This window comes from Protopterus annectens, chromosome 3.part1 (genome assembly GCF_019279795.1).
Source record: "Protopterus annectens isolate FY-2018-M chromosome 3.part1, PAN1.0, whole genome shotgun sequence".
Taxonomy (NCBI): domain Eukaryota; kingdom Metazoa; phylum Chordata; order Ceratodontiformes; family Protopteridae; genus Protopterus; species Protopterus annectens.
In genome coordinates, this window is record NC_056732.1 from 1438656799 (window position 1) to 1438682433 (window position 25635).

Below are 25635 nucleotides of genomic sequence, written 5' to 3' on the forward strand. Positions count from 1 at the left end.
GTCCCAGTCGGACCATCCCGGTAAACAAATGTAAAATAAATAAATAATTAACATTCTTTTCAGCTCTTCCCATTTGCCTTGAGTCCATCAGAATTCTATCATCTGAATACCTAAGGTTGTTAATATTTCTCCTGACAATTTTGATTCCTGCATTTTATTCATTTAACTCAGCATTTTGTTTGATATATTCAGCATATACATGAAATTTGTAGGCTAACAATAGACAACCATATCCAGTTCTATTTTTTTGTTTTATCATCTGAATACATTTTATTTCTGTGGTCAGGATGTCTGGTGCTAGATCAGAGAACACACCATCAAATTTATTGGTGATGTTAGGCACCTTTTTATGTTGGTCTTCTATATATTCTTGGCCCCTACTTTTAATATTTTTGCTTCTGCCAGGTCCTTCTCAGCTTTATATTTTATCATGCTCATTGTCACATGGAAGTCTCCTTTACCATCACCCAGCTTCTTGAAGAGATACCTTGCCTGTCCCATTCTGCTATCTTCTTCCATTTCTTTGTAATGTTCATTTAGGTATGCCTACTTATCCCTATTGTCTGGAAATCTACATTCTTATTTTTTTGTTCTGTCCTCAGCCACTTGTAAAGCCTATATGAACAGCAATTTGCCTCCTTAATTTTCTCTATATTTGGAATATTTCTATTGCCACTTCCTGGACAACAATGTCATAGACATCTATCCATTCTTCTTCAGCTACTATAGCCAGCAAATGGAGTCCTTTAAAACTCTTCTTTTCCTCTACAACATATTCATATGGAATATTGTTCAGTTCATTTCTAGTTGTTCTGTTTTCTTTATTTGATTCTAAACTTTACAATAAGAAGGTGATGACCCCTACTACAGTCATCCCCAGGACATGTTTTCTTGTTTGTACAGAGCTCTTCCATTTGTGAATGTAAAGTATATGATCTCTCTGATTTTGTCATTAACAAAATATAACTGAATATGATGCCAAATCACTATAAATAAAGAAGTGAAGTTTGACCTTAACAGCACGTCACAAATGTGCCCTGATGTCTTGGGCTATGGGCTCATACCAACTATACCCAAACAGGCTTCACACCAAACAATCACAAAGTAGAGTTATAGGCCGTGGCTTCCCAAACCCTTCCCATACCTCCTTCTGAATTCAGTGCCTGGCATTGGTAAATTATCCATAGTAACTGTCATTTGAGTAATGGTTGCATTCACACACACATACACACACACACACACACACACACACACACACACACACACGCACACACGCACACACGCACACACACACACACACACACACACACACACACACACACACACACACACACAGACACTCACACACACACACACACAGACACTCACACACACACACACACACACACACACACACACACACACACACACACACACACACGCGCACACATTGAAGATAATAAAAACATAATATAAAATAAGTTGATTGCTGTACTGTAATGATCAGCTTGTTAGATCCATGCCCCATAACTCTACCATTGAAGAGCAAAAGAAAAATGAAAAAAATCACTTCACTGTAGTAAGCCAATTGTTTATCCCACAGCTTCTATTGAAGAGCCAAAAAAGACTTTATTGTAAAAAGCCATTGTAGGGATTAGTTTATTACAGTTAGATCCACGCTCCCCAGTTCTTCCCCTGATGAGCAAAAGAAAAAGAAAAAAAAAACTGTACTGTAATAAGCTGATTGCTATATTGCAGAGACCAGGTTATTACAGTTGGATCCACCTCACCCCCTGGAGGTCTTCCAGTGAACAGCAAAACAAATAAAAAAAAAAAAAAAAAAACAACTATTCCTTCTAATCGCACAGCCCCTTCCTCCTGCCCTTGCCATTCAGGTCCCATTTCTGTTCTCTGGCCTGAACCCTTATTCCATACTCTTTATTAAAATTCTTCTTTTAAACTACAGCAAATTGCTTGCTACAAATGTACCTAACAGCTGCTACAGTTTATACCTTGTCTGCATGGATGCTACATCTCTCAGGTTTTGGTTAATTTTAAGTCATAGCAAACTGCTTGCTATAATGTATAAGCAGTTGCTACAGTTTAGACCACACCCGGAGAACTATTAGCACTCAGGTTTAACCACAAATGCAATACCAGCTTTTAAAAGACTGTATTGCAGAAAGATCCAGATCTGCTGATTGCACTCCCCAAAACGTTGCACCTCGGGCAGTTGCCCCACTCACACCACCCTAGTTACACTAATGTTTTTAGTTATGCAGTCTTTCACAGTGGCAGGTGCTACCAGTCTTATAACCACAGATAGTACTGCTGTTACATTAATAAAATAAATAAATTACAAGCCACAAGCATTTGTAGTTAAGTAAACAGAAATCTCTGTGAAAAGAAACTTGAGTAATACACTATATACAGTTTAAGAAATTAAGTACACAGGCAATGTACAATTTTGCTCAAGAAATAAAATCTAGTGTTTCAACACATAAATAGCTTAGAGGAAAACACTGACTGTACAGTTTGCTAATGTCAGAAAGTTTCACTGAAAAACTTGCTTTACCCTATTACATGCAAAAACAATAATAAAAACTGGATTACTGTTCCAGAAATGTGCACAGTCCTGAGGCAATCACATCAAAGTACAGCTAAATTAAAACAGAAAAATGGATACTGTGAGCATGAGTTCCCAGGAGTAGGGTCATTTCATCTGACCTTTCTGGGGGATGTCCAAGATGAGTCAGCACAGGGAGGTATATAGTCAACGCAGATCTTTGAAACCAATTTCTGTTTCGTTTAGTCAGAGTCAATGGTATGTTTCCTTTTCAAGGTTTGACTTTAACCCAGACTGAATGATATAATGCAGTAAGTAATTAGAAAGTAATTTTAAGTATATGAATTAACTCATTCAAACCTATAGCATGAATCATTTTGTTATAGGTTCATTCCTACAGTGCTAGTTATGTGAACTGCCTTGACCTATTCAGACCTACACCACTTGAAAGGCAAAACCACATACAGAGCATTTTTCACTGCAACATGCTTGTGGTACTAAAACTGCAGTGTTCAGTGATGTGATTAAGCAGTTTAAATTTGAGCAAAATGGCTTTAACTAAATAAGTAAAGGAAGAATGCTTTACTTGCATTTTTGCCACAATCCCACTGGCTGCCAGTGTCTGCCCTTATTCCCATTGCACCCATGTGTTCATGTTATTCCCTTATCTTTTAGGGAGGTGTCTGGCCAGATCCTATTGTAACCTTTCAGGTGAGCCCTCCTTCTCTAGGGAATGAATAAACTTGCAATCACTTTCCTTAGGGCTACTGGATTTCTTTTCCTTTGCCTACTTTCAGTTAAACAAGTGGAGTGACCAAATCCTGCTGAAACTGAGTAGACAGACCATCAGTTTCTCTTCAGGGAAAGATCGACTTCTTAGTCTGAATTCAAAAGACTGTGACTCTCCCCCTATGAAGAGAAAGAAAAGACATGAGGCATAAAATTCATTGTATTGGTGGGTAGGTATTTTGATGCAGCAGAGTGGAATCCCTAAGAAGACAAAGAAGGCATGATATCACGGACAGCAATGTCTGCGACACCAGTTCACTCAGACATCCCACCCATAACTGGAATTGTAGCCTGCCAGCAGCTAGGGAGACATGTCCAGCCTGCAGTGCTACATACTCCAGCTGCTGATAGAAACCCTGGTCTCGCTCCCTGGAATAGGCAAGCTGATGTCAGCTGCTCGTTCCAGTCCCTGTGCTCAGTTCTTCCAGCAGCTGAGCTGCTAACTGAGCTTATGTCAATTGGGTTGCAGTCAGGGCTTCATATTGCTATGCCACACAGTTGGGATCAAAGCCATTTTACTTTTTCCAAATGAAAAGATGTTTCTCTGATTTAGTTATTTAATAGTTTACATTTGACCAGTGGAATGTGACACCTCATTGACTAACTGCCCACAAGTGTGCAAGTAACAGGAAGTAGTCTATTGAGATTGGCTGATGTGGGTGTCTGTGTGTTTGTGTGTCTGTGTGTGAGTGTGTGTAACTTACCGATGTCCTGATTCAGTGCTGTAGCTCTCTGACATCTGACCAAAGTGCCAAAACTTTACCTTCCTAGGACATATGTCTGGATGATGACCTCAGCTTGTAGGCATCAGGGTATAAAGGTGGATGTACATACGACATCCCCAAATTACCTCACTGCCAGCCTGAATTTAGGTCATTGCACCCAATGTACTGTCATCTTAATACCATAGCTTCGCTTGTCAGATCAGAAAAGTGCCCCACTGGGAATCCTTCCTTCTAAACTTTTAACTGTTTTGCTAATTGTTGTCAAATGTCAGCTAGGAGTGGTAGCTGTGAGTGCGATAGACAAATTCTGTACAAAGACTTGCATACTGAGTGCCCGTTTTTTTCTAGGGCCCAAACACAACTGTAAAACCTGCTCCATCTGTGAGCCATTCATTCCAAAAACCCTACACTCTAGGCTATCCACACTTAATATCTTCCTCAAGACTCAACATCTAAAATACTTGGCCCACTCCACCATGTCGGAAGGCCCAGACATTGGCCTCCCACCTAAGAAATACATAAAAGACCTAGAGAGGATTCTCCTGCTGTCATCTCAGAATCAGATATACCTGCTGAGGTGATCAAGCCCATGGTATGCCAACTGTATTCTCACAAGGCATCTATCATGACCCCACTGGAGGCTGGTATGACTCCGGAAGACTTGCAGATGACTGAGCCTCTGAAGTACTGTGACTCATTACATGGGAGGCCCCTTAAGGAATTGCTCAGATCCTTGTATGGGAAAAGATTCCTAGTTCCATGGTAGAAATGTGCCAAGGCTCAGAAGCCCCTAAGCTTATTGGGGTGGACATCACCACTAAAAAGAAAAAGCAAAAACTTAAACAATTGACATCCCCTTTTTTGTCCAGGAAAGAATGCATTGATTTTTCTTAGGTGTTATTCAAGGCATTCATGTTTCTAATGCCTCATTCATTTATGACTTAGCTTTCTCAGGCCGCAGCACAAAAACAGGCCCTAAACATTTTGAGTGGCTGTCTGGACAGGTGTCTGAGGTGCAAAAGAGGTACTACAACTTAGTAGAGATGGGCACGCCTTCTCGTCCTCCATTCCCCCCAGTGCTATATGCTTATCTGGATGCCTTCCAGTCCAATTCTTTGGCATCAGACCAGCCTCATGCTCCAAAAGACCAAATAGGTTTTATAACGTTTCAGATGAACGTAAGTACCTCTACAAAAACTGTGGTAGTCCCAGCTGCAGTTTTCCTGGCCTCAGACAAACCTTCTAAGTTACTGCCTAGCACTAATGTTCTGCCCAATGACAAGGACAGTCAAACAATGGACAGGTGGGGTAAGAAAGTGTATACTTCCTCCACCTTAGCATTCAGAGTTATAAACTACCAAACTTAAATGACCACATTTTTACTCTGTGTGTTACAGTCCTTAAGCAGGATCATCACAGAGTCTCAGACACCAGAATCAAAATAGCATATGTAGTTTCTGGTGGCCCAGGCCTCTCAAATAGGCAGGCAGAGTATAAAATGTAACTATGATACTGTGGATGCCTCTACCAGGGTGGCTACCACTCCCTCAGTAATTAGATGGTATGCACGATTATGAGGCCAACCTATCCAACAAGATACCAAATTTAAGAATTTAGACTCCTCCTTGGATAACAATCTCTTTTGGCTCAAAAGCTGCCAGTCTCTTTAAGACTTTGCAAGAACAGGGCAAGACAATGAAAAATTGTCTTCAGATTCTGCTGTCTACAATTCAAAGGTACCATGCAAATTATCCTGTAAATCTATTTCCTTCACCAAGAGAAATCCTAGAACATCTCATAGGCAAAGGAAAATTCCTAAGAAAAGATTCCCAGATAAAAAATAAGAAGGAAACCCCTCCTGGGAGACCTCAGTTTGGTAGTAGACCCCATGACTATATTCCACCTGATCCGCCTTCAAAACCTACCCCTTCCCCCCTCCAAACGACTCTCTCTTTCTTTTCCTTTCTGGGAAGCAGTAACATCAGGCAAGTGGGTCTTAAGCATTACCAAGGAGGTTTACTCCATGCCTTGGGAAAGTACCCAAAATCTCAAGGGAATAGCCCCACCTCCTCCCAACCTATGTTGCAAGTCTTACTGGCCCATGGAACCATAGAAGAGGTCCCCACACCCTATTCAGTAGAGGAATTTTGCTCCAGGGTCTTCCTTGTCCCAAGGAAAAAAGGTCAGTGGAAACCTATCCTGGACCTCTGAGAGTTCCCACTGAGCAGCACAACTGCATGATATAACCCCACCCCTGTGCAGTGGGACATATGATCACTGCACATTCCTGCACTCCTACTTTGAAAGCCATCAGCCATCAGTGGCTTGGTGAACCTTACGCTTTTCCCCAAATTGCATATTTGCATCATAACCCCTCCTCCAAGTGGCTTATGCAGCACATTGCCAGTTCTGCCCTGTCCTCTTCCCCAAGATTGAACACACCCATTCTCCTCTTGTAGTTCCATCAGTCACCTAAGCTGTTAATTAACCCCGGCACACCTCAGCTGCAGTCAGGACCTTATCCTGCCACACCACTAAAGCTAGCTTATTCAAAAAATTTTTCATAACATTTTTTTATGTTTTACATATCTGTTGCACCTCTATGGGGAAAAAAGATAATTTCAACTTGAATTCAGTGTTGCATATTTCACAGTCTTTTGCATTTCTGCAAAAAGATGCAGGTTTGCATAATGTCCTTCACAGCGGAGACCCTTGTAAAGATCAACAAAATCACCCCACATTCTTTTAAAGAACAAATGTCCTAAATAAATTTGGTGGAAATGTGCTTGCAGCATGAGTACTCCTTACTGCACTTTACATATACATATCCTGTGGGATTTATGCAATATCTGTGACATTGTCCACAGAGTGATGACTTGATGTTTACCCACACCTGACTATCAGCAAGACGTAAAGCTGCTCATGAGAGCCATGAGATGTAGACGTATGTGGTACAGAAGCACACAGGTAGATGGAGGAATGGGAGACTGATGAACCCCAAAGTCAGTGGGGTTGTCATAAAGTAAATCATGAATAATATAAACTACAACCCTGGTTTATCTGCAGTAAATCAGTGATGTTGGTATGCTATGTCCAGTCAAAGCAAGTTGCTGTTGTGCAGAAGGTAAGGTCAAGCAACACAAAGCAAAAAGTTAGTTTAAATTCAATGCAAATCCATGTAAATGGCAGATGAAATATCAACTGTGTCACACTGATTTTCAACCAGAGTGGATGCCCAGTGCCTATAAGAAGTAATCACTCAGATAAACTACTTTTAACAAGACAGGGAATGTCCTACAATGTTATTAGACTGTTAATGGATTTTATGTAATGAAATTAAGTTTGCAATAAAGCAGATAAGCATAACTTCTAACAGTTTCACCAAGATGCACTTTATGACAGTTGTTTGAAAATGCCCTTTGTAGTACAATACCTTTTCAAAATGCACATTGATGAAGCCAACAGTGACAGTCTCTTCCAGTCCTGTGTGACTTTTTCTCTTTTACAGGTTAATAATAAATGCTGTGTGGTAGTAAGGTGATTGTTTTTGTATGCTTGAGTTGAAGTGAAACAGAGCTTGCCTTTGGGTAGAGTATTTTCCCATCTGTGTTAAATTAAGTACAGATGTCACACATTTTAAGTAGTTAGGTCCCATGTCAGAAGAGTGGTAAGAAAGGCAGTTTTACATATGTAATAAATATACTTTCATTTGATGCAGAAATGAGGCAGTAACCATTGTGACATTCCAGCTTCCAGTTTGGCATGCCACGTCTTTCGTATTTTCTGCAACTTTCTATATAACAGATACAGGAACTGTATAAAAAGCTGCGAAATATAGCACTTGGCAGCATTCCTTGACAGCCCGCCCGTACTGACACTGGTTACTTTTCATTCTCAAAACCATTAATCTCTATTAGCCATTTCCAACTTCCAAGAAACTGTGCTGTACAAATCAGCAGGCCTTCTCTGTTATAAAATACTTAAAAAGGAGGTGACAGAACAGAACTAAGTCATTGCAGGTACTAAATCTGGCCTACAGTAAATCATACTGTCAAACATCAGTGGTTCTGTGGAACAAAAATGTATTTATTCCTTTAGTGACATCTGCTTATATAATACGTTGTGCCAGATAAAGTAAAGTCATGAGTGAAGAAGCACTTTTTAATTTAATTACTGATAAAAATTTCAGAACTTTGATAGCTTACAAAGTGGTTTCTATAACTCACATTCTCAAATGGCTGACACTCAATGTTATGGAGCAGTTTTACATGTTAAAGTATCAGTTTACTCTCCATTATAATAAAAACAAGATCATGCCATCTGACTAAGTATTTCAAACGCTGCCTGATTCTTTATTTCCTTCTTATTAGGCATGCACAAAACATTACGATGCTGACAAAGGCTTTATTGAATGTAACCAGCTCCATGGCATAGTGGATAAGAACAGTGAATGAATCGTCTATAAACAGTTTCAAAATGTATTAACACTGCTGTCTCAGTCTGTAACTTTATAGATGTCCCAAAAGATTTGATATAACACTGTCTTGTAATTATATGTCATTACAAAATTTCTTATCACCTGACACATGACTTGAGCCAATTTACTTCATAAAGATTGCTATTCGAACCTTGATATTTGTAACTTTGTTCTTAACTTGTATCATTTGTAGTGCTAATAGAGGTGTTACTAGAGATATTTTAACCAAGTCACTTTAGTTCACATATAACCTGTAGCCCTGAATGCCTCTCACATGATTAAAATCATTTAGTAGCTTGAACTCTGGAGCGACCAGCTGAAGAGGGTTAGGAGTAAGTCATTGATTCAAGCTTGCCCATTCCATTGGAAGAGAATTGACCATGACTCGCTACAAGAGATCTACCTAGAGGAAGACCTGGAAATGCAGTCTGTGTGCAGCCAATGAGTGAGTGTACTGTAGTCTGTAGCACCTCAGGTATATGGAAATAAATATCTGGAATGAACCTGCTGAGTGTCAGGCAAAATGCACAAAGACCACTTAGAAATCCCTTAATTCTTGAAGAATGATGACCATAATCCTTGAGTCTTTGAACAACCTCCTGGCTTGTTCATGCACCATTAGATGGGGGGATCGTATGAGCCTTGTAGGAAGGGGACCCAATGTCTGTAATGGATGGGGAACAAAAAAGTATAAAAATCATTACTGAACTACTGTTTCTGCTATACAGTGCTGGTAATTTGGCCTGAGACTGAGAATGGTGATGATTGACTTTTAGCATGCATACTCTGTGAGGAGTCTGTAGAGTGGAATATTCTATGATACAAATGTATATACTTCAATATGTTTTATGAATACAATTGTTAAGCAAGAGTTGAAAAAGTTACTTGTTCTGCTTATTTTGTTTTATTTGTACATTTGTACCAACTATTCATGAGATGCAGGTTATACCATGATTCACCCAGATTCCATTTTATTTTCTTTTATTCATTTACCCAGGTAAGACCAAATAGTCACAAACAGCTGTGACCCAAGTTCACCAGAATGGTTAAAAAAGTTGCATGAAGATAGAAACTAAAAGTAACAAAACCCATGACTACCTGGTGAGTTTAATTAGAACTCATGCCATTAATCCTATGCATTGTGCTGCCTGACAATGGCAGAGTGTTTCTTGACTATAATTGGGATGGGAGAGTGGCCTAATAGTTAAGGTGTTTACCTTACAAACACAAAGTGCAGGGTTTGAATCTCACAGCGGATAATTGGCTAGGCTTAAAATGGCTTGCAAGGGCAGTTAGCCTAGTACTAATCTATGAACCTAAGTACTGAATGTAGATGGTTAATACTGATCACATGTTATCTTCTTACAGGTTCACTGCATGGGACTGTCAACATGTTATCCGTGTATTGCAAAAAAATCTTTGTTAATAGAAGTCCACATTTATTGCACTTGTATGTCATGCTCCAATGTGGTGTCTTAAACTTCTATGAAAACATTATTTTTTTTAATTTCTGTAAGTTTTTTGGGTTACTAATACCAAAACAGGAATGGACTCCAGTCCTAAATCAAAGTATGATTAAAGTTCATGAAATTAGTGTTGTTTAAATCTTTCATGCTTCTCTGAAATGCTCTTCGGAGCACCTGCAATGTCCACAGTAGTAACTCTTTCTGCAATTCATACAGAGTTATAGTAAGCCTTTTATGATGATATAAGAGATTAGAAAAGTCCATTAAGTAATAGACTATGGCTTTATGATATGTGGCAGAAACTGAAAGCCAGTATTGCTGTGCAATAACCATGGTATACATGATTTGCTTATTTCACCCTCTCTTTTCATCACCATCTTCTAAAATATTAGATATTGTTTCTTTGATGACCAGAGGTCCCAAGGCAGTTAAGCTTTATGTAATTTATATATTTAAACTTTTTTTCCACACTGGTGTTCTGTGACCATACCTGGCCCAAATTCATATCTGCCTAAATCCTGATTCCCAAATATAGCTACTGTTTATGTAGCTGCTGCAAGTTGGCCAAGGTTAGAGTGTAGCTACTACAGTAACATAACTCTCTCTAAGGTCATCCTCTTCCCATTTCCAAAAGTTATGCCACATCCTCAGGTATTAAACTCCTCTGGGCCAGGGCTGTTAACTGGGGTCATACTGGTGATGACAGGGTGCAAGAGGAGAGAGAATCATTGAGCTGCTATTGTTGCTCAGAGATGCCTTGCCTCAAAACACACATTGCCATCAGCCATATCCTAAAAATGCCAGCATTTCATTCACAGACCACAAAAGACAGAAAGAGTAGTCTAGACATGTTCCCCTCCCTCAAGGCAGTAATGACACCAATGTCCCACCATTTCACATAGCCTAGCTGCTATTCATAGCTCCACTCTCATCACAGACTTCAAGAATGGCTTACCCATGTCAGCAAGTTACCCTGGTACCTAACCCTGAAGAAAAGCAAGCAGGCAAAAACCTCAGCATTTTTCTTTTTACCAGCCACCTTCTAGAGGCACACAGGGCACTAATCCAACCTAGCTTACACAGGTGACAGTCAGGGCTTTATCTATCTATGCAGCTTACACAGGTCATAGTCAGGGCTTTATCTGTCTGTCCAGCTTATACAGGTCATATCTAGGGCCTTATCTATCTATGCAGTTTACACGGGTCATAGAGCTTTATCTGTCTATGCAGCTTACACGGGGTCATAGTCAGGGCTTTATCTGTCTGTGCAGCTTACACAGGTCATAGCTAGGGCCTTATCTGTCTATGCAGCTTACACGGGTCATAGTCAGGGCTTTATCTGTCTATGCAGCTTACACAAGTCATAGCCAGGGCCTTATCTGTCTATGCAGCTTACACGGGCCATAGTCAGGGCTTTATCTGACTATGCAGCTTACACAGGTCATAGCCAGGCCCCTATCTGTCTTTGCAGCTTACACGGGCCATAGCCAGGGCCTTATCTGTCTATGCAGCTTACACAGGCCATAGTCAGGGTTTTATCTGTCTATGCAGCTTACATGGGCCATAGTCAGGGCTTTATCTGACTATGCAGCTTACACAGGTCATAGTCAGGGCTTTACCTGTCTATGCAGCTTACACAAGTCACAGTAAGGGCTTTATCTGTCTGTGCAGCTTACATGGGCCATAGTCAGGGCTTTATCTGTCTATGCAGCTTACACAGGCCATAGTCAGGGCTTTATCTATCTATGCAGCTTACACAGGTCATAGTCAGGGGCTTATCTGTCTATGCAGCTTACACAGGCCATAGTCAGGGCTTTATCTGTCTATGCAGCTTACATGGGCCATAGTCAGGGCTTTATCTGACTATGTAGCTTACACAGGTCATAGGCAGGGCTTTATCTGTCACAACATCAGCAATGGCTTACTGATAATATTTTATAGAATCTTTCCTGGTGTCTGCTACTAAATGTACTCCTCCATCATCTTTATATTTTGAAATGAGTTTACTCTAGGGCACTATGGTCCACCTCTTCTCTTAGCAAAATGTTATTTTTGAACTAATAAACAAAAGGCTACTGTCAGTATAGCCACAAGACTCCTAATTCTTACAATCCCATATGGCAACAGCCAAAAGGACAAAGGCACCAGTTAAATATAAAACTGTTTATTAAAGAAAAACGTTAAGCCCTTTTCATTCCTAACCATAAGAACTTCATCAGAACAAATAATCAAACACAGTTTCACACATCATATAAATTAATAAAAAACACCTACCAATTCAGCTCCCTTGTTAAAACCAGCCAATGAAAAATCAAGTCACTAAAAGACCATGAATACTGAAATAACCCCAGGACTTTAGAAGGAGCAGACAGTGTAAAAAAAGTCAAACTTCCACTTCCTTTAACTTTAATATAGTAGTGATGGAACATGCATCATTTAATTCAGGGGGCCTGTAGTATTTAACAATAGTTGCCACTTCAGTTCATTTTTGCCCAAATATTCATCAACAATATAAACCCTTGGATCATTCACCACCTGTTCGATGATGGTGAATTTAAAAGAAACCATAGGAAATTCTGCATTATGTCTATATAAGGCATTTGTATTCTTGCATTTCCTAACATCTGACAGGTGTTCGTAAATCCTCTCTTTTAACTTGTTTTGACTCTCAAGAGAAATACCCATAAACACTGACCACATTTGGTCATGCCCTTTTTCCTATTAGTGGTAATAACATTATGTTCTAACACTTTTTTAAAATATGTATCTTTTTTATACACATTATGGAGTCTCTTCCCAATCCTTTTAATTAAATCTTGATCAAATGAAAAAAAATACCCAATTCTTTTTGAGACAGTAAATGATGGATTGGCTGTCTAAGTTGTATGTAGTGATAAATAACTTATGTTGATAAGTGTCTCGGGTTCTCAAAATTTTGTTAGTCATGCCACCCACCTCATCATTATCAGTGTGAATGTCAGCAGGCTTATTGTTAACCTCCAAAATGGGTTTATAAAAACCTGCCTGTCTTTTTGTTATGACTTCTTCCTTAATCTTTTCTAAAAATACTTTAGGATAATCTCTCCTGATAGACATGTCCAGAACATTATCACATTCTTTAAGACAAATGTGGGTATCCTTAATCATCCTTGCCATTCTTATGAGTTGGCCCTTAACCACATCCTTTTTTTGGTGTAAAGGATGCTAGCTCGTGAAATGAAGATATATGTTGGAAAAATAGTGAGCTTACAATAGATATTAGCGAAAAAGCCTTATACTCTAAATTCTTAGTTATTTCCACATTTAAGTAGGAAATGTTCTCCTTGTTATAGGACCATGACAATTTTAAAGATGGCACAGTACCATGAATATAGTTAAAAAATGCGACCAATCTATTTTTGGAATCGGTCCAGAAAATAAAAATATTATCCAAATGCTGCGTTTAAAAGGCCCAACATTGTGAAAAACACTATTAAAAATGTATTCCCTCTCCCATTGGGCCATAACCAGGTTTACAAAACTGGGGGCGCAAGCTGCTCCCATAGCCACCCCAATGACTTGTGTAAAGTAATGACCTTCAAAAAATAAAAAAAAAATCGTTCAAAAGAACCAACTCCATAAGTGTAGTGATGGTGTTGACATCATCAGAATCTAACTTGTGAAGGTCCAACAATGCATCCTTGAACCAGGTTAACCCTACTTGCTGAGAAATAGAGTAAAGGTTATTGACATCTGCTATAACAATAATACAATTCTCAACAAAACTTAAAGCGTTCATTTTTTTCTAAGAATTGCTATGAATATCTACATAATTGTGGGATAATGTGGACAGATTTTTTAACAAGATAATCAATATACTTAGCAATGTAGTGTGTTTTTAATCTTCTTTCATCTACAGCAGGTCTCAGCTGGAGATTAGAAATGTTTTTATGAGTCTTAGGGATGCCGAATATACCTGCTATAACCAGTTTATCATTTGATAAAAATTCATAATCCCTCTGATTAAGCTACCCCTGCATGAGCATATCAAACAATGTGGCATCGATGTTAGTATAAGAATGAATATTTCATTCCTAGATACCTCAGTATATGTATCAGACAAAAGCAGTGTCATCATTCTATTACTATAGTCTTCACTGGTCATAAAAAATACCCCACCCCACCCCCTTGACCAGTTACATCACTTTCAAATCTCTATCTTGCCAAATATCTTTAGATAAAGTAGCTGCATTGCTCATCTTGTTAAAATATTTGTTTCTTAGAGGTTGAGAACATAAATTTCTAATCCCATATTCAGTTTATCAAACATCATAAGAGCATTATTTAATGGGGGATTAAACACACTACTCCTACTGATTGTATTCAGATTTTGACTAGGTAAATTCTGTATGAACCACCAAGGCAGGATTTAATTAACAGATATAAAGTTTAAAATTGATAAAAACTTCAGTAATATTAGCCCATTTGGCTAGGATTCTTGGACCCTGACCTCAGCATCTATCCTTTCAGTTTTTCTCCTTGTTATTACGAATCAGCTGGCAAATAATCAATAGATACTGCAGTAGGTGAGCTTTTGAACTTGCTGTCACATCAGACATGAAAATTCTAACACCCATAAGTGGAAGCCCCAAAATGGTAAGACAGAATGTGGGAAAATGGGAACTTATAAATACTAGTTCCAAGATATGCCTTTTTTCAGATGTACAGTGATTTTGCAGTAGTATTCAGAGGTGTGAGTATGCATCCCAAAAATGGAGGTTCAGGAAGGCTTGCTCCCCAGCAAAAAGCAACTTTAAAGAAAAAAAAACCCGCCACTGTCAGTATTCACTGTTCCGCTGTACTTTCACTGTTTCAGTTTGGTAATTCTGAGACTTACAGTTATGGGTGTTGGAATTAAAACAGCAGCTTCAACCACCAAAAATGCCTCATGCAGACTATGTACTCACCTTTTATTCTTGGTTCTCATGCAAGATCCTCAAGTAAAAAAGCATTTGGCTATCCCTATAGTTAGAACCATCTTTTATATGAGTATACAAGCCAGAGGTAATACTGTAGCTAATTTCCAGGTTTATGCTGTGAACCCAATACTCTCTCAATTAACCAGTCCAACACAAAAATAAGTGTAGAAGCATCAGACATCAAGATATCATAGGCATTTCCAGCACTCTGTAGCAACACTGTTCCCTGTCATTCTAATAAATGTGTTACAAACTACATGGTCTCTGTAAGACAGTTATCAAGTCTGCAAATAGTGTATCTGTAGACAGCAGCCTTAAGTAGGTCACTATACTATAGAATTTTCAAACATGGTTAACTTTTTCTTGTGTGGAAACTGTATGAGATGTCATCATACAGTAAAAACTGACTGATCATTATTACGTGAAAGAATAATATTGGACTACATATCTGTGCTCTGTAACATGTCCCAACAGCATTAGCGTATACATGACATGCAAATGAAACGACAGCCCTATACAAGCTCCATATCTGCAATATTTAATAAATTAGTATTTCTTTATTTCTGTATTAACCAATCTATACATAAGCATATGCATATATATATATATATATATATATATATATATATATATATATATATATATATATATATACATACGTGTATATATTGAAAGCATACGCACATGCTTACAAGATATTTATATGTTTCTCTCTTCAACTTTGAATGTATTGTTTGCTGTGGCTAGGCATATTTTGACATCTGTAATGTCTCGTATAGTATAGTCCATATGTATCACAATACATATACATACATATATGTGTGTGTGTGTGTGTGTGTGTGTGTGTGTGTGTGTGCGTGTGTTTTGTGTGTGTGTGTGTGTGTGTGTGTTTGTATGTGTATAACAAATATCCTTTCAGTTTTTAAACCAAGAGCAGATGCAAATAACCTCATATTGCTTCAATACTACTACAATTCTAGACAGTTTTACTTTGTTGTCTTTCAAGGTACTTCCTTTTAAATGAGGCCCTTTTTGCAAAGAAGGCTACCATGAAGCCTAAGGAGTAAAACATGCACTCAGCATATGTGGTCCATCAAGGCATTTCTCTCACTCATAGATTTGGCAGTCATTGTAGGACATGCCATTCCACAGTAATCAGGAATGCCTGTGTTTTTGAGTTTAACCAGATCTGAATCAGAAGCTAGAGCAAGCATGTGCTTTAGGCTGCTATGAGAATTGTAGCAGTCAGTGCTGATATACACACATCCTGCCTATGTACATATTACCATGCGTATGTACTCGATGGAACCAAGTTTCTTTCTAACACTACAAGTGCAGGCATACAAAGGCCAAACAATCAGAGAGCACTTGGCAGAAATTAATTTCGGTTTGCCTGTACTATGATTAAAAGTACCTCAGGGAAGATTGTACTAAAAATTAAGTCTCTTGTTAATTCATTGTCTTTCTCTAATATAACTGCATTTCCCAACATCTTTATTCCGGATGCATATCTCCCATTTTGACACCTTCTGATTAGATTAACAATGGCTTATAACAAATGTGTTTTTTCCACTGACTGTATGTTAAAAACATCACAAAAATATGCTGTGGTATGCAACGTCATAGGGAAGTCAAAGCATCATGAAACTTCTCAACATGTTTTGCCTCAGACATTCTGAATGCAACTGAAACAGAACAATTTAATTTAGCAAAATAGTGCCAAACATGGAAAACAGACACAGAAGTGACACTGCTCTTAACTGAAGCAGCTTCGTGTATATAAACAATGACGACCAGGATATGTTTGCAGGTTAGTGCAGTCATAGCAATGAGCTGTTAACAAAGACCATTCTTGTAGTCTGTGGTTTGAGTCCTACAGTCTCCATTTGGATAAGCTGTGACTTTTAGCTAATCACTTAAGTATCATCATTCATTGCTTATGGGCTGAGATTGAAATAGGTCCATGTTGTTCAGTGCTCTGCTGTGCTTAACAAACATAAATAAATGCTATAGCCAGGAAGATAAGTAGATGACTTTCAACTGCATGCCAGCTAAATCAGATATGAAGCATTCTGTAGTGCCTCTAGCCCTATCCTACAAGCAGTTCTGTCCCTTTGGAACTGCAGTTTTTCCATCTGTAATAAACAGAGAAAAATCATGTACACCCAAAAACTGTCACTACTCATAGGAATCATGGTCCATGTAAGGGCATTGGATATGGCTAATAAGTCTGGGCTCCCAAATGATGGGCAAAGGGAAAAATGCATGCTATCACCCAAGTCATCAACATAGTCCATTTAATATAGTACTGCAATAGCTTAACAAGAAAAACTTCTATTCCTCTGTCATTTCCTTATTGCATCAGCCACTTTTTCTGATCAAATAAATATCTGTAGTCCCTAATATCCTGACTCCTACTTGCTTTATTTACTCCTCATACTATTTATATGGAATCAGTCACTTATGCAGTAATTCTAATCTGAGGAAACCGTAAGGGATATAAAGTGTCCAAGAGCCTCATACACCACTGCCTCCCTTCTTACTCCACAAGCAAGCTGAACACTGCTGACCAATTACTTCAATTGTCACTTTACAGTCCTCCTAAAATACTCAGTCTACTCAGACCATCACAAATCACAGCTGTCATTTTATCTACTTATTTATTTTATTTATTTACATTTGTTGACCGGAAGTGTCCGACTGGACGTAGGTCCATTTTCAGTGGAGGCCCGGGGAGAAAAGCTCCACAGTTAAAATATACAGGCAGTAGTTATATTGGATTTACATAGCAATTACCAATTTGATCAACATAGCAATTAAAAATTACAAACATAGTTACAGATGAAGAACATAGTACATCAATAGACAACTAGTATCTTTTATCATCTGCGAAGTACATAACAGACATTAACAATTGTTACAATAAGAAGTTCCTGCTGTATAATAAGTAGTTAGGCTTATGAGCATCTGAGCTTGCTATAATCAAGGTAGTTAGTGGGGTGGAAAGAAAGGTAGTGGGTGGATGGGGTGGGTGATATTAGAGGGGGAGTTGCAAGGGCATAGCCAGCATGTTTTTAGGTGCACTTTTAGTAAAGTTTTGAAGTGGGTGCATGATGGTACGGAGGTAATTGTGGGTGGGAAGGAGTTCCATAATATGGCGCAGGAGAATAGTGCTTCTCCAGCAGAGTTATTGGCTGTAGTGATCTGCAAGTGATTTTTGTTGCTGGATCTTAGTGGTCTGGTGGTGCGATAGGGTTGGAGTAGATTCTGAAGGGATGGGACTTTTAATGGATGGTTTACTAGTTTATGGGCGAGTACGAGTTGATACCATTGAAGGAGGTGAGGGAGTTTAAGCCAGCACAGTTCAGCAAGTGAATCAGTCACTTATGCAGTAAGTCTAATCTGAGGAAACCGTAAGGGATATAATGTGTCCAAGAGCCTCATACACCAGTGCTTCCCTTCTTACTCCACAAGCAAGCTGAACACTGCTGACCAATTACTTCACTTGTCACTTTACAGTCCTCCTAAAATACTCTGTCTACTCAGACGGAGTAGGGAGGAGGTGAGGGAGTTTAAGTCAGCACAGTTCAGCAAGTGAGAGACAGTGGTGACTATGGTAGGATGCCCCTGTGGCGAATGTGGCGATTTTGTTGTAGCAGATCTCAAGCTTGTTTATATCGCATTGCCTTAGGTTGGTATATATTGGAGAGGCATAAAGTAGGGTGGAGATAAGGTGGGAATTTGCTATTGAAATCTTTGCTGCTTTGGTGAGAAGTTGCTTATTTCTGTATAACGCTCCTAGTTTTTTGTAGACTTTTTTTATGGTCATGGATATGTGAATGTCAAATTTTAGTTTATTGTCTATTTCCACTCCTAGCAATTTGGTGTGTTCTGTTGGGTGTATAGTGGTGTTGTCTTTTGCTGTGATGTTAAAGTGAGAGTTGTTTTGAGTATGTTTGGTGTGTTAGAAGATGAGTAGTTTAGTTTTGTTTGGGTTGAGTATTAATTGGGCATCGGATAACCAAGTTTCAACAGAGGAAAAGGCTTCCTGTGTGACTTTTTTGCAGTTTGGGTAGAGACTGGGCTGAGCAGATGATGGTTGAGTCATCTGCGTATTGTATGAGTGTGCCATGTTTTGTGGCAGAGGCTAGATTATTGGTGAAAATAGAGAAGAGTAGGGGTCCAAAGATGGATCCTTAAGGAACCCCTGTAGAGACAGGTAGATGAGGAGATATGTCATTCTACTATACAATGGATTGTTGGCGGTCAGACAGGTAACTCTGAAACCAGTTTGTGACTGATTGAGAGATGGATAGTTTATTGAGGACAGAGATGAGTTGTTTGTGTGGGACCATGTCGAATGCTTTAGATAGGTCTAGGAAAGTAGCAGAGGAGAGATAGCCATTTTTTTTATGCTGAAGGATAGTGTTAGTAAAGGAGAGTAAGGCAGTGGTGGTGCTATGATTTGGTCGGAAACCATGTTGAGTATTGGAAAGGAGGTTGTTAGTAAGGAGGTAGTCTGAGACCTGAGAGTGAATGCATCTCTCTAGTATTTTGGAGACTGGAGAGAGAATAGCTATGGGGCGGTAATTGGTTAGTTCTGTGGAGGGGCTGCCTTTGTGGAGGGGAATTATATGTGATACTTTCCATAGTGTGGGAACGTAACATTCTGACAGAGATCGGTTAATCAAGATGGATACTGGGTAGGCTAGAGCATCAGCTGGGATTTGTAGATATTCACTTAGGAGGTTGTCTGCTGCTAATTTGGTGGGCTTAAGTTTAGTTAAGAGTTTTTTTTATGTTGGAGGTAGGAACAGGCGAAAAAGAGAAGACAGTGGGGAGATTACTAGTTGAAGGTGTGGGTTGGAGGAGGGGTTGTGTTGTCTAGCTAGTGATAGTATGGTTTGTGTGAAGTGTGTGTTGAATGAGGTAGCAATATTTTCGGAGGAGTGAGGGATGTTAGGAGGAGGGGTACTGACTTTACCTGGGTGGAGGATGGAGTTTATGGAGGACCAGAATTGTTTGGGGTTGTGTTGAGAGGAGTCTAGGGCAGACTGGTAGTATTGGAATTTGTCCTGTTTTATTAGCTTTTTTGACTCTATTACGTAGTTCTCTACTTAGATCTCAAAAGCAAATAAAACCATGCCTGCCTTGAAAAAAAATAATTGGTAGCCAGTGAACACTCACTCAGCCCTTCTACACTCCACATTTACCATTCAAATTCTTCTGAAAATTACTGTCCAACTTTTCAGATAAGTAAACAAATAAGTAAAGGTAAAAACTTCTCCCTATAATCTACATACCCAAGAAGCCAATTCCTTGGCCTTTGAAAGATCCTCATTTATCCTGCATGGGGGAACTGATGCTTTGCTTTTCAAAGAAAACAATCATTCTGTAGAGTTGTATTAATACTGTTTTGAATTGATTTATATAGCCGAAAGAGTATAGATTGTACTTATTCAACTTGCTTACATATGCAATACCATATGTTCACTGCTGGAACTATTCCCTTACCATGGTTACCTGCTTTATAGATGTTGTTGTGAGGAAAATGTATACTATTGTTTTCATTGCCTCAGTTTTGTGGATCTCATAAACACTGACTGTGTGAGTCACCTTCTTCTCTCCAGATGTTTTGCTGATCTGTCTTATTCCAAAAGTGTTGCAGATGTCTGTTCAAGAGTGATAGTTGGGCTAATAATCTGCTCATCATGACAGTATGCCCTGGAGCTGGTTATTACCACACTGACAAGCATGTTCTGTATCACACTGCTGGTAGAGAAGTACACAGCAGTACAAGTGTTTATAGCTTACCATAATTTACTAGCGAATATCACAGTCTACGTTTTATACACAGTTATGCTTCCTGCCAGGAGTAGATGTATAACTATAAATCCATCCTTTTTTCACAGTTTTCTTCTTTTATTGCAGGCCTTACCAGACACACCAGAACTCATTGGCTTTCTGCGCAACTCCACTGCTCTGCATGCTATCCGAAAGAGGAGTACACCAGCAGGAGATCTTCAGAAGACTCACCCTGCAAAAATACTAGTAAGAATAGTAAAGTGAACTGCAAAGTATTAAAATATTACTAAGCGGGTGTGGTATGTACTAAATCTACGTGTGTGTGTGTGTGTGTGTGTGTGTGTGTGTGTGTGTGTGTGTGTGTGTGTGTGTGTGTGTCTGTCTGCCCTTCAATGCACTGGCAACCTGTTCAGGAATAGCTTTACAGTTGTTGAATGCTAGGATAGGCTCTGACCCTCTTGCAATCCTGAACAGGATTATATCAGAGATTGGAGGAATTAAAATATATTTGCACTAAAACTGGTTACCTCACCAAAGCAAAAACAAATTAAGTTGGAAAATGGGCAGTTGATGTAGAAGTCCTTTCAGCTTATCCTACCTAACCTCAAGCAGGAAATGTATGTTGATAGTGTACCGAAGGAGATGTCTACAAAGAAGAGCTAAATACACACACACACACACACACACTCACACACACACACACACACACACACACACACACAGTTATTGTCAATTTGGAGGATTGACAGCTCAACTAACAGTATTCATGTGGGATGGAAATTGAACATGGAGCATCTAACAAAATTCCACAAAAGCAAGCAAACGCCAGAAAAAAACTCCACTCCTGTTGGGAGCTGTTTGGCAAAAACAAAGTGCCCACAAATTACCACATAGGTGGTAATCCATTAAGTATGCAAGAAGTAATTAGGGACCTGGGGACCCAAGTTGATAACAATCTCTCATTTGACAACCACGTGGCCAAAGTGGTTAGAAAAACATTTTATATAGCCCACCTAATCATGAAGGGATTCACATCTAGATCAGGGGAGGTCATCATGCCTCTTTACTCATCCCTCATCAGGCCTATAATTGAGTACAATGCCCCTTTTGGGATGTACCTTACCAGATTCCTGCAGCAACTGGAAAGACCCCAAAAGTACCTCACCAAGAGGATCAAAGGGCTCAAACAGATGCCATATGCTGCCCGGTTAAAGAAACTTTAGCTCTACTCAGTGGCATACCGCCTGCTCAGAGGCAATCTGTGCCTGATGTATAAAGCCATGTCCAACCCGGAATTAATGGACATGCTGCACCTCAGAAAATCCAAATCCCATCGAGCTACGCGCTCAAGAGACTTGAACCTCAGCACTGAAATAAATAGGACATGCTGGAGGAACAGATTCATAACCCAGAGGCTCCCTTCACTCTGGAATAAAATCCCAGTCCAGGTTAGGCAGAGTCCCTCATTGACTCTCTTCAAGAGGAATCTTGATGAGTGGATGGTGGATTGTAGGTTTACCCCGGGTATCACTTCTGTGTCACTGTTAGACAGAGGCACAGTATACTAACCTCGAAAAAGGGCATAGCAAAATTAATTTAAAATGGGTGGCGAAAGCCAAACACACTCTGGCTAGGCTTATAAATGCCCTAGGGCAGATAGCCTAGTATAAACCTATGAACCTATGAATCTATAAAAAGTAAGAGCTGTCATATTTAGTTGTTTCTGCTGTGAGTCAGTGTACTGAAACTTGTGGAAGCTACGGTAAGATAAAAAAGCCCAAAGCCATAGTGTTTAAGAAAAGCTTTTTGGGTGGTTATACTACCTTACCCCTCGTTATTTACATATATCAATTCCAGTGTCATAAAAACACACACAGAGACAAGTGAAAAGACTGCACACAATATTATTAGCACATAAATACAAAATGCATTGGCAGTGTTTCCTGTGGAAAGAGTAGCTTGGGGAGCAGAAAACTGACAGACTGAAAATCAGTGAGTCAGTCCTTCATCCCATTATAACTCATTCACCACACTTCTCTGTAGATGCCCTAAGTCACTGGCATATACCAAAGCCATTCTAGCCCATGGGCATTGATAACTGGAGAAACTGGTGCATGAATGGCTAGGCTGAAAAAGGCTCTGGGGCCATTAGCCTAGTAACCTCCTATGATCCTGTGATCCTGCTTCTCAACTGCCCCTGCTTTTGCAGAACTTACCTGATATTTGCCTCATATACTTGTCCCATCCTTTGTAAACTTTTTGATTTTACTGGTACATCTTTGAATATTACATTGAGTCAATGCCAGATATTGAAGTTTCATATTTCTTACTATTCAAAATAATGCATGTTGATAAAAAATCCATGTTTAAATTAATTTTTTAAGTGAATTAGAGTGATATTTAAAAATTGCCCCTGAATTTAGGCCTCTGTCCCCCACTTTATTTTTGGCTTTATCCACAATTCTTGAACAAAGAAGTTGAGAAGTAAGATGCCTGATAATACAGCTAAGTCCTCTTACATAAGACAGAAAAAAAACACCAAAGAGCTGAAGCCACACCAAAGAGAATTAGAATGATGGAATACAGAGATCAGTTTCCTGGGAAATGCCGTCAGGCAAATTATTGAAAAGTCAAAGGACACCGATTATTCCAAACCCAACCAAATGATCATGAGAATGCTCGGATTAACATGCCTTGCTTATTTTCCAAGAAGATTAAAACAAAAACAAAATATTATTGTACAAGTTAAAGGTCAAAATGTTAAATTGACCTGGCTATATTACTCCTTTCCTAAAATGGCAGGCCCTATAACAGCAAAGCCTAAAACAAATTTACTGTTTATATCTCACCACTGGAATAGTTCCTCCTGCTCTAAAGCAGTCTTTAACAATTCCTCTTTTGAAAGTAAACTTTCTACCACAACTTCCACTGATCGTAAGTCATCCAGTAACTACAGACAAATAGCACAACTGGCAAAGATTCAAAAGAAAATTGTTTACTTTCAGTTTAAGGAATGCCTGGAACTGTACGGCCTCTTGACAAAAGTAAGAAGTTCAGAAAAGGGTATGCTATCCTATGTACCATTTACTGAATAAGGATGCCATCTTAGAAAATATGAAAAAGGGTCTAGCAGAAAGAAACATTTTCCTTAATATAAGATGATCACTCAAGTTAGTTATCCCTCCTAGCTGCTAAGGACATTGGCGAAATTTGCTTTTGTAAGTGTGCTAGTCACTTGGTTTAAAGACTACTTTAATTAAAAGGTCCTTAAAGAATATTTTTGGTGGAATTACCACAGAAGTAGGCATGATTAATGTTGGGGGGGGGGGTAACTGGGTTCATTTTAGGGCCATTGTTACTTTTATTTTCATCAGCTATTTAGTTGTAGTCTTCTTACAACAAAAGACTGTTATGTACGTGGATTACCTAATTTTACTAAATGAACTTAAAACAAGTGCTGCAGTTCAGAAAAACATATGCATGGAAGTTATTAAGATCTAAGTGTGGCTAAATAACAGCAGTTTGTTGGTGAGACCAAACTGATATTGTACAAGACATCACAGATGTTAAGTGGTGCAGATGTGCTCAACATCTGTGACCCACGCAGACACCCAAGATGGTCTCTCTATTCCAGGATTTGATTCCTTCAGCTTCCTTTTTTCTGCTGTGTGACTTTGATAAAGCCACGTAATCAGACAATGTTCTAAGGCCGAGTCTAATAAAAGATCCATGAGGATCAGAGCTCTACTGCAAGTAACAAATATAAGTAAATAAATTATTGCCTTGACGCTGCATGCGACATTCTTACAACTGCAGGCTGTGTGTGGCATTTCCGTCAATATTACTTCTGCTACTGCTTGTATACATAAGAACTGCTTGTTTTTCGTGCAATTGTTGTTACATACAATTTTACCTGATTGGCCTGAGTCATGGTTGTAAAGGGTTTTTAGTCCATTCCCCCTACATATTTAATAGTGTGTGTGTGTATAAATATAAATATATATATATATATATATATATATATATATATATAGAGAGAGAGAGAGAGAGAGAGAGATAAAACAGACAGAAAAGTATTCTCTCCTGCTGTGTGGTGCCTGCTTTACTGCTGATACAGGAGTAGCTTCAAAGGTTGGCAGTATCTCATTGAAGGAAGACATATTGAAGCTCATTGAAAGAAAGCAAACAGAAAAAAACATATTTTTTAGCTACATAAGTTGTCATGTTGCTCCAAAAAAGGTATTTTAAATACTTTCTTATTTTCTAACTACAGTTACAACTCATGAGAAATAATTAGATCAGTGGGGGGTTATCCACACTCCTCTGTATCTATCACACTCAACTTCTTTATGCAAGAATCAAGGACAAAGCCAAAACATAAGGGGAGATAAAAGCCCAAAAGCAGTGCCACTTTTTAAAATATTACTGTAATTCTCTTAAAAAGTTAACTAGGCACGTACTTTCTGAGAAATAAGACATATGAAACTCTACTGTCTAGCGTTATTGACTGACTATGATCCTCATTGCTTTATCAGAAAATCAAAAATTTTATGAGCAAAAATAAAAGCAAAATCGGGCATTCTGCAAGATCTGGGTTATTTGAAAGTGATGTTTGAAAATTCTGTAATTTCCATTTAAGATTTTAGAAGGATTATATTTCAGAACACCTTATGTTTCTTTTCTGTGAGCACATGTAATAAATTTCCCTACCATAACTGTATTTTAGTATCACCGCCATGTTACAACAACCATATTCTACTTGCCGAATCATATACAGAGTAATGATTTATTATATCTGAAAACCAAACATGTCTAGTACTCTTTGTCATGTGGTTATTTCTGCAGCATGGTGCATTCTATTAAAAACAAA

General features: G+C 38.8%; 1 protein-coding gene across 1 annotated transcript in view; it reads left to right on the top strand.

Moving 5' to 3' along the window:
• The window catches only part of ITGA8 (integrin subunit alpha 8), a 1841490-nt gene that overhangs the window by 1625067 nt on the left and 190788 nt on the right, over nt 1-25635 (top strand). Inside the window, exon 26 of the mRNA XM_044067504.1 lies at nt 20892-21011. Coding sequence (XP_043923439.1) covers nt 20892-21011 — 120 coding nt within the window. The remainder of the gene's footprint in view (nt 1-20891; nt 21012-25635) is intronic.